The sequence below is a fragment of the Penaeus japonicus genome, unplaced genomic scaffold (genome assembly GCF_977035675.1).
Source record: "Penaeus japonicus unplaced genomic scaffold, GWHDUDI00000001_assembly GWHDUDI00000002, whole genome shotgun sequence".
Lineage (NCBI taxonomy): Eukaryota > Metazoa > Arthropoda > Malacostraca > Decapoda > Penaeidae > Penaeus > Penaeus japonicus.
Genome location: NW_028234404.1, coordinates 35,265,760 through 35,275,759, shown reverse-complemented (window position 1 = coordinate 35,275,759; position 10,000 = coordinate 35,265,760). Strand labels below are relative to the sequence as shown.

Below are 10,000 nucleotides of genomic sequence, written 5' to 3'. Positions count from 1 at the left end.
CATGATGGATTGAGAACTGGTCTTCCTCCGAGGAGCGAGATGTCACTCTGCTGTTCCCCGAGAGGAGACTCTTTACAAGAATGCATGATTTGTCTGTAAATCACGTGTGTGACATGTGGCTGGTATGTCTGACGTGGCAGTAGGAGAGGGGTGGACAGACAGATGAAGCAATGAGCATACGTGTATATATGTATTTATATGTATGTGGTAAGATATACATGTAACAATTAGAATGACATGAACGATACAATTATAGGAAGAGGATGAGACAGAGAGAGAGAGAGAGAGAGAGAGAGAGAGAGAGAGAAAGAAAGAGAGAAGGGGGGGGGGGAGGTGTGATTTTTCGTTAGATAGTGTCAAGTGGTCAGTCTCCACAAGTATAAGACGTGAGAGCAAGTCGTCACGACCTCAGACCCAGCGTAGCGAAGATACCGGTCAGTTGACTATACAAGGTGAGTGTCGTCTGGTATTTCAGTTAGTGCTTGATTGTTTAACTGATGTCAAATACTCATTGTTTTAATGTTCATGTATGCGTTTGCTTTCTGCATGCGCTATATTCAGTAAATAGCTGTGTATGTTCAGTACATACCATGCATATACAGCATGTGTGTGTGTATATATATATATATATATATATATATATATATATATATATATATATATATACAGACATATTTATATATAAACACACACACATATATATCCGTGTTGACAGTGCATATCAAAATCATGAAGTAATCAACGCCATAGTGCATTACGATTCCATTGCGCGTATCTTCAGTAATACAAACTTTATTGTTGTTTTTTTTAGCTATCATGACGAGAATTGGCGTTCGCATCGTCTCCCTTGGCTTCGTCCTGCTCTTCCTGCATCCAGGACGCGCCCTTCTCACGGAGCAGCGGGCGACGACCCAGGGACGACCACAAAATCCGAACCAGAAGCTCACCAAAGCCTCGACTCCCTTAAACGACTCCAGAGCCATTAATGCCCCGGCGCCCAAGTCAGAGACGGCGAGTCTTTCGGACGAGGCGGCGGCGCTGACGGAGGTCATCCTGCAGTTCCTGACCAACAACCTGCCGTCGGTGTCGTCGAATATTCCGGGTCAAAAAAGGTCGCACGAGAAGGAGGGAGGGATCGAGTCTGCATGCGGAGTCGTGCTGGCCGGCGGAGTCCTCCCGCGGGAGAGGTCCACGCCGGAAATGGCTGAGATCCTGAGCGGGATCGTGGCGGCTGCTTGTCGCGCCCTGCAGCGCCTCGACGGCTTCAAGGACCGCTTTGTGAGTGCCTCGCCTTGCTTCTCGTGGCTAGCTATCAGCATCATCATGTTTATCACGATCGTTATCTACGATATTTATCATATGTGCCGTTTTGTGATCAGAACGAGCTTACCGGTCAACATCTTGCCCTTCTACTCCCTTAGCCTAAGCAAGGACGTCATGGACGCCTCCTATCCTTCGTTCTCCCTAATTTCCCTTACCCCATTTCCTTCGTCTTCCACAAATTTCCCTTCCCCGTTTTCCTTCGTCCTCCCCAGTTTCTCTTGACCCTTTTCCTTCGTCCTCCCCAATTTAACTTCCCCCTTTTCCTTCGTCCTCCCCAACTTCCCTTCCCCCTTTTCCTTCGTCCTCTCCAACACCCCCTCTCCCTCCCCATCCTCCGATTAACGAACCTCCCCTCGTCAGATGTCAGACGTCGCCCCAAACCTCAGCTGGAACGACCTGAACAGCTTCCCGGCCATCTGCGAAACCCACATCCCAGATTCCCCGTCGGCGGAGGGCATGGAGCTAGCGAAAGGGCTGGCGCTTCTGTACAGCCTTCTGCAGCGTCGGTCGGTTCTGATGACCGACGCCGTGCTCGAGCAGATCCCGTTTACGTCGCGCGGCTTCGTCTGCGCCGGCGGGAGCTTTTCCAGGGACTTCCACAGCATGGGTGAGTCACGATGGGCTTCGTCGGCGATGCTCCTGGCCTTTGGTTCTGTCCTTGTTTTGCGTCTCGGTCGCGGCTCTTGGTCTGCAGGCGGTTAGGGAAAGGGGGGGGGGGGTGGCATGATTGCTTAGAGTGAGAGAGAGAGAGAGAGTATAATAATATGTATAATGGTAGCCTTACTCGTGTGTATTTCGTATTTCACATGTCCTCCCCAATTTCCTTCCCCCCTTTTCCTTCGTCCTCCCCAACTTCCTTTTCCCCTTTTCCTTTGTCCTCCCCAATTTCCCTTCCCCCCTCTTCCTTCATCCTCCCCAACTTCCCTTGTGGGAAAGAGTTGTAAACACATGACGATCGGAAGATAAATCTTGCCTTGTATCTTATCAGTTTCGTTTCATTCATGTTTCATTCATAATATTTGTGGGTAGTAAGGTTATTTTTGTCTGTTTGTGGGACATACTATTACAGAGAATAGAATTTTTATTTTTTTTTGTAGCGAACCTTTTTTTCTTATCTGTTCTGTTCATGAGGTATATATTTAAGATAAAGCTTATATCTAATGCCTTGGAACTGTCATATATTTTAGGATAGAACCTATATAGCATTAGAACTGTCATACCTTTTTTTAAGATAAAGTTTACACTAGATACATCAGAACTGCCATACATAATAATAAGAAAACAAAACAAAATACATCACCAACACGCCTCCTTCCCCACAGAGAACGACTTAGTGACACTGCTCGACCACCTACACGCAGGTGTGTCTGCTACAGGCGAGGGCGTAGACGAGGGCGTGACTGAGGAACTTAGTCGTAAAGTATTCGCCTTCCCTTTAACCAGCGAGGGCGGCTGCTTGCTGGACTACTGCGCCCTCAGAGGAGCCGAGACTGCACTGAGGGATACTGTTGACTTTGCTCTCAGTCAGATGTGAAGGAGCAAGATGGAGGGAGGGAGGGAGGGAGGGGTGTAATGGTCATTATGATTAAGTACTATTCTGTTTTTTATTTATTTATCTATTTATTTATTTATTTTTTAAATCTTTTGGTGAAAATGTATGGTTAAGATGTTTAAAAAGATCTATGATTGTCTTTTTGATGCTATTGGTATAACGTCTTGTGAGACTGTGATATTGCTAGAATTATTTCTCAATAAAATTAATAGAATATCTGACATTCATATGACCTCACCTGACCTGACCATTTCTAACCGTGGAGAAATTAAAGTGTAGCCTCAAGAAAGGTGCCACGTCCACCCTGGTCACTTAGGGATAGAAATAGATATATTATGTAGTGGAACAGATACTCTCCAGACTTACTGACTACATATACATATACATACTCTATGAATATTTAGATGTGTGCATCCATCTCTGCCTATCAATCAATTTTTCTATCTATGATATATCTATCTATCGACCTACCTGCCTATCTATATATATTTCTTTATCTATATATTAATCTATTTTCTATCTACCAGTCAATCAATCTATCTATCTATGCACACACATACCTGTGGGTTTGTGTGTGTGTATGTATGTATGTATATGTATGTATGTCCCCGCCCACACAGATAACCAAACGTATAGCACTACTTGAGATAACAGCTGATCTCAGGTCCAAGGACAAAGCTAAACGTCTTACTTCTGCCCCCTGCCCCCCCACCCCCACCCCCCTCTCTCCCTATCCCTTATCTTCCTTCCCCAAACTCTTCACATTTTTCCTCTTAAATCTCTCTCTTTCTCTCTCTCTCCTTCTATCTATCTATTCTTCACCTCTTATCTTCAACTTCCTCTCTCTTCCTCCTTGACTCCTCCCCTCCCTCCCTTAACCCCCTCCGCCTCCAACACTTCCTTTCCTCCACCCCTTCCCCCCATCCCCTACCTCTACCCCCCTCCACTGCCCTCTCTCCACCCCCTTCAATACCCCACACCCATCCACCCTTCCCCTCATCCATTCTCTAATAACGCCACCCTTTCCCATCAGTTGAAGGGACGCAAAATAAGGAAAAAAACAAAAAACAAAAAGAAAAAAAAACGGATAAAATCCTCCATAACACATGAGGGGAAAAAACAAAGGGTATAATTTTTCCCCTCTTTTGTAAGTTAAGGAAAGAGGCGACTGCTGATAGGGGTGAAATTCCCTCATGGCGTGATTTGTTAAGAGGGGGAAAGCGAATGGTGGGGGAGGGGGGTAGGGAGGGGGATATAGAGGAGGAAGGGAGGGGTGAAGGGGAAGGGATGAGGGGGGGAAAGGGGAGGAAGGGCGGGGAGAAATATTTAAGGAAGATAACGAAAACATCGAAAAAAATTAGAATGCTAAGGAAAAATTACACATATTTTTTCATTAAGAAAAAAAAAAAAATCAAAGGAAAGATGCAATGTCATCAAGGTTGCTTTGTCACTACCTGCTCGACTCGCCCGGCCGAATAGTTTAATTATTCTCACCAACATTAAATCATTATCATCACCAATCTGACAGTCATCAAATTCTAATCATTAAAGATCTACTAATCTTGGCATGACAAGTCTAAGAATTCTAAAGGAAAGAGAATACAGGAATGATACAAGAAGTGTAGGAAACTTAAGAATACGAAAATGGAAAACACAAGAGAGCGAAAAAAAAGTAACGTAGAAAACGATCAAATAAAGGAAGGGGAAACTAAAGAAAAGTAAAAGAGACAAAAAGAGACAAACAGACGATATAAAAACAGACAAGCAAAAATTATGGAAGGAGAAACTACTTTAAAGGAGAGAAAATATATGAAATTTGAAGATTGGGGTAGGCAGAAAAAAGAGAAAACAAAAAAAGAAAAAAAGAAGAAGAAGAATGAAGAGATGAGTGGAGACAAAAGGGGAAAAGAAGGAAAATGAAGACCATTTTTCCGGATGAAAGCTTCCGCTGGCGTTGGTATTACTCAAGATGTCCGGGAAATGCAAAGGAAATGTTCAGATATATCTTCCGTAGTGTCGCAGAATATCGGGAGAAAGGGTTAAAATATATGTGCGAGTATTCTACCATAAGTTAAAACCTTTGTTTGGTACTGTGAGATAGATTATAGGGAGTAATGATCAAATAAAAAAAAAATAATAATAAAAACTCAGTCACCCCTCTCATATTGAAATCCATTTTCTTCTCTGAATCACATCCAACGACTCGTTTTCTTTGTCAGGTTCTCACCTCTCCCTACATTTTTTTTTTTTTTTACCTTATCTTTTAAATATCCCCCTCCCTTCCTTCCTTCCTTCCTTCTCATCCATGTCTATCTCATCTCCCTCATTCTCTACATCACTTCTCCCCTTCATATACCTTCCAGTTCCTTGTCTTAGACTTAAATATTACCAATATATTCCCGGAATCGCCAAAGCTAGAGAGAGAGAGACGTGGGGAAGAGAGGTCTGTGAGGGAGTTTTTTTTTTGGCTATATTTATGTATTTTAGATAAGTATATGTATATGTGAATACTAACACACACACACACGCACACTAACATACACACACACACACACACACACGCACACTAACACACACACACACACACACACACAAATACACACACACACGTACACTAACACACACACACGCACACTAACACACACACATACTAACACACACACACACACTCACACACACACACTAACACACACATACACACACACACGCACACTAACACACACACACACACACAAATACACACAAACACATACTAACACTAACACACACACACACACACACACAAACGCACACTAACACACACACACACGCACACTAACACACACACACGCACACTAACACACACACACACACACACATACACACACCCCTTCTTATTCTAATCTGTATACAGTTTATCCCAGACGGATTTCAAGTCACGTATATAAAATATATTTTACATCGTTTCTTTCTAACCCATTTATCATCCTGGGACTTTCCTAACACCTCTTTTATCTCACTTTTTGCAGCTCACATTTTTTTTTATTCTTGTTTTATCCCTTCTTGCCTTATCGCGTCATATTTTCTCTTTTTTTCCATCTCCTTCTTTCTTGTTCTTCCCCTTTTGACTTCTTCATTACATATTATTTTTATTTTTACGATATTCTTTGTTTCTGCTGCTATTAATTTCATCTTCCTTTTCTTTTTCTTCCTTCTCTTCTTCTTTCTCTTCTTCTACTGCTTGCTCTTCTTCTTCTTCTTCTCTCTTATCTTCTTCTTCCTCTTCTTTTTCATCTTCCTCTTCTTCTTCTTCCTTATTTTCTACTTCTTCCTCTTTCACTCTTTTTCATCTTCCTCTTCTTCTTCTTCCTTATTTTCTACTTCTTCCTCTTTCACTCCTTCTTCTTCCTCTCTCTCTCCTTCTTGTACCACTTTCTCTCCTTCTTTTTTTTCTTTATCTTCTTCTTCTCCATGTTCTTTCATCTTCTTATCATCTCCTTATATTCATTCACGTGTTCTTCCTCCTCCTCCTTCTTCTCTTCCATCATTTGTTCCCGCATTCCTTTTTTGTCTTCTCCTTCGTCTCTTCTGTCTCTATCCACATGTTCCTTCTTACTCTTGCTCTATATTTCTCTCTCTCTCTCTCTCTCTCTGCCCCCCCCCCTCTCTCTCTCTCTCCCTCTCCCTCTCTATCCCCCCCTCTCTCTTTTCTATCATTCATTCGCGTTCCTTTTGCCCTTAAAATATGGATTGAATTTTGGACGATTTAAGAAGAAAATCCCGTTTTCCACTAGACCGCGGCCTTTCCCATAAGCTCAGGGGGGACTTGTGAAAAAAAGAGCGAGAGGGAAAAAAATATTGGAACCCTGTGTTTCTTTGTCACTTGTTCCTTTCAATATTAATTTATTAGACGATTTTTTTCCTATTTGCTATTCTGTTCTTTTTTTGTCTGATTTTATTAAAAAAAGAAAGAAATATCGGTCCTTTTTTCTGTTGTTTTATATATATTTTTTTCTCCTTTGTCTGTCTGTCTGTCTCTTTTGTCTACTCCCTCCCTCTCTCCCTTCTATGCCTCCTATTCTCTTTCTCTATCCCTCCCCCCCTTCTCTCTGTGTGTCTATCTGTCCCTCTCTATCTCCCCTCCCCCCCTCTCTCTTTCTCACTCTCCCCTCCCTCTCCCCTCCTCATCTCCCCCTCCAACACATCCGTGCTGTCATTTGTGTGGTCACCCCCCCCCCTCTCTCTTTCTCACTCTCATTTAACTCTGAATGCATTTGATTAATCCACCTTTTACACTGTATACATTCCAATATTTTGATATAACTGTAAGATTTTGTAAAAGATATGTGAGCCCAAAGAGGGACTAAGATTAGGGTGAGGATAACCTATGTTACCTCATCCTTTTGAGATGTAAGTAATCACTTGTCTCAATAAACTTGTCAAAATCAAAGTCAAAAGTCTCTCTCCCTCTCTTACTCTTTCTCTCCATTCCTCCCTCCCTCTCTCTCTTTCCTGTCAAGATTTTCACCATACATCTAACTCCTTTGAAATCCCTTCTCTATTCCCTTACCTCTTCTCTCTCCCCCCGCCCCTCTTTCTCTCTCTCTTCTTTCCCTTCCATTCTCTCTTTTGTAAACCTATATTGAATTCTTACAAACATCTTACATCTGATTTCTTTAGTAAAGTTGTTATGATGAGCTAAAACTATTAGCTTAACCTTGATAGTTATCTTAGTTTCTCTCTTTCCTCTCTCTTTTGCTCTCCCTCACTCCTGTATATCTATCTCTGTGTCTCTCTCTTCTCCCTCTACCTCTTCCGTCCATTCCATTCCTCGCCCAACTCTCTCTCTCTCTATCTCCCCCCCTCTCTCTCTCTCTCTCTCTCTCTCTCTCTCTCTCTCTCTCTCTCTCTCTCTCTCTCTCTCTCTCTCTCTCTCTCTCTTTCTCTCTCTCTCTCCCTCACTCTCTTAATCGCTACCAAACGTAAATAAACCTCTTTACCCCGTTCATACTCAAATTTATTTCCGAGAATAATTTCCCCCTTTTTTAAATGTTTATGAAAGAAAAAAAGAGGAAAGAAGAAAAGTCGGAGAATTTAGAATTTTTCGATGACAGTTATCTGAGAATGCGGTGGGGGGAGGGGGGAAGGGGGTTAAAAGTCAAGGTGGTTGTTAATTAACATCGTTTTTCTTAATGACTTCGCTTAATGGTTTGAATTTTCCTGTTTGAATCACCACGTGGTCTCATTATCATTAGACCTACTCGGATGCATGTGTACACACACACACACACACACACACACACACACACACACACACACACACACAAATACACACACACACACACACACACACACCAGTTCCCTCGACTAAGCGCGCATCCAAAAAAACACATCGCACAGTCACCCAAGCTTGGTAGTGTAAGCGACCATTTTGCACCGCCAGAAATATTTCGTTTTCTGTTCAGATTTCAATGGATTTTTAAGATTCTATTTATATGTATATATTTACATGTCTTCCAATCTTTTCTGAGTATTCATTTTTATCTCTTCTGATTTTGTATTTTTTGGGGGGGTATTAATTTTATTTAAGTCTTTTTATTTTGATTTTTACTGGGTTTTAAGTCCCTATGGAGGTCAAGGGGATTAGATCTGGTAAAAAGAGAATAGAAAAGGATGGTGGAGAGAGAGAGAGAGAGAGAGAGAGAGAGAGAGAGAGAGAGAGAGAGAGAGAGAGAGAGAGAGAGAGAGAGAGAGAGAGAGAGAGAGAGAGAGAGAGAGAGAGAGAAAGGGACAGAAACCAAGAGAGAAAGACAGAAAGAGAATCCATGAGAATTAGAAAGAGCGAGAGAGAGCGAGAGAGAGAGAGAGAGAGAGAGAGAGAGAGAGAGAGAGAGAGAGAGAGAGAGAGAGAGAGAGAGAGAGAGAGAGAGAGAGAGAGAGAGAGAGAGAGAAACCAAGAGAGAAAGACAGAAAGAGAATCCGTGAGAATTAGAGAGAGCGAGAGAGAGAGAGAGAGAGAGAGAGAGATAGATAGATAGATAGATAGATAGATAGAGAGAGAGAGAGAGAGAGGGACAGAAACCAAAAGAGAAAGGCAGAAAGAGAATCCGTGAGAATTAGAGAGAGCGAGAGAGAGAGAGAGACAGAGACAGAGACAGACAGACAGACAGACAGATCGACGTGTCCCCTCTTGCTCGCTCCCCTCACCCAAGACACACACGCAAAGAAGATTCACATTATCATAATTCCCTTTAAACTTCCCCGAGAGGCGCGCCGAGAGCACCTCGATGGGTTTTTGCTAGGGATAAAGGATGAGGGGTTGAGGGGGTGGAGTGAGCAGGCAGAGGGTTGGGTTGAGGAGGGGGTGTGGGGGGGGAGGAGGGTGGGGGGGGGGGGGGGGTGGGGGGGGGGGGGTGAGGGGGTGGGGGGGGTGGGGGGGAGGGGGCGGTGGGGTTGATGGGTGAGGAGGTTGGGCGAGGGGGAGGGTGTTGAGGGGCGAGGTGGTAGAGATGGGTGGTTGGGTGAGGGGGAGGGTGAGGAAGGGGTGTTGTGAGGGGTGTGGTTGAGTGGGCTAGGGGGTGAGGGGTGGGGGAGGGGAAGTGTGGGGGGTAGTAGAGGGGGGGGAGTGTGTTGAGGGGTGAGGGGGCGAGGGGGTGAGGGGGTGAGGGGTGAGGGGCATTTAAGGGGGGGAGGGGGATAGTTGTCGAGAGGGAGAGGGGGCGAGGGGTTGAAGGGGCGAGGGGGGAGAAGAAGGGGGGTGAGGGGTGAGGGTCGTTGAGGGAATTTAGTGAAGGGGTTAGAGATGGGTTGTGAGGGGGGTGAGGGCAGGGCGAGAGGGCGAGGGCCAGGAGTGGTGTGTGTGATGTGAGGGCGGGTGAGGAGGCGAGGCGGGAGGGGGTGCCGGGGGGGTTGAGGGGGGGGAGAGGGGGTGAGGGGGGGGTGATGGAAGTGAGGGGTGAGGGGGGGTTTGGGGTGGGGTAGTAAGGGGGCGGAGGGGGTGAGAGAGGGGCGAGGGTGGGACGAGGTGGGCGAGGGGGTAGTGTGAGGGGGTTGTGGGGGTCGTGGGGGGTGAGGGGGCGAGTGAGGGGGCGAGGGGGTGAGGGGGTGAGGAGGCGAGGGGCGGGGTGGTTGTTGCAGGGGGTGGTG

General features: G+C 44.8%; 1 protein-coding gene across 1 annotated transcript; it reads left to right on the top strand.

Annotated features, from left to right (window-relative positions):
- Positions 1–389: 389 nt before the first annotated feature.
- Positions 390–3,093, top strand: LOC122244855 (uncharacterized). Its single transcript, XM_043002825.2, has 4 exons — positions 390–452; positions 812–1,278; positions 1,684–1,930; positions 2,646–3,093. Exons 2-4 carry the CDS (start codon positions 817–819, stop codon positions 2,855–2,857), a joined length of 921 nt encoding a protein of 306 aa, XP_042858759.2. The 5' UTR covers positions 390–452; positions 812–816; the 3' UTR covers positions 2,858–3,093.
- Positions 3,094–10,000: the final 6,907 nt, after the last annotated feature.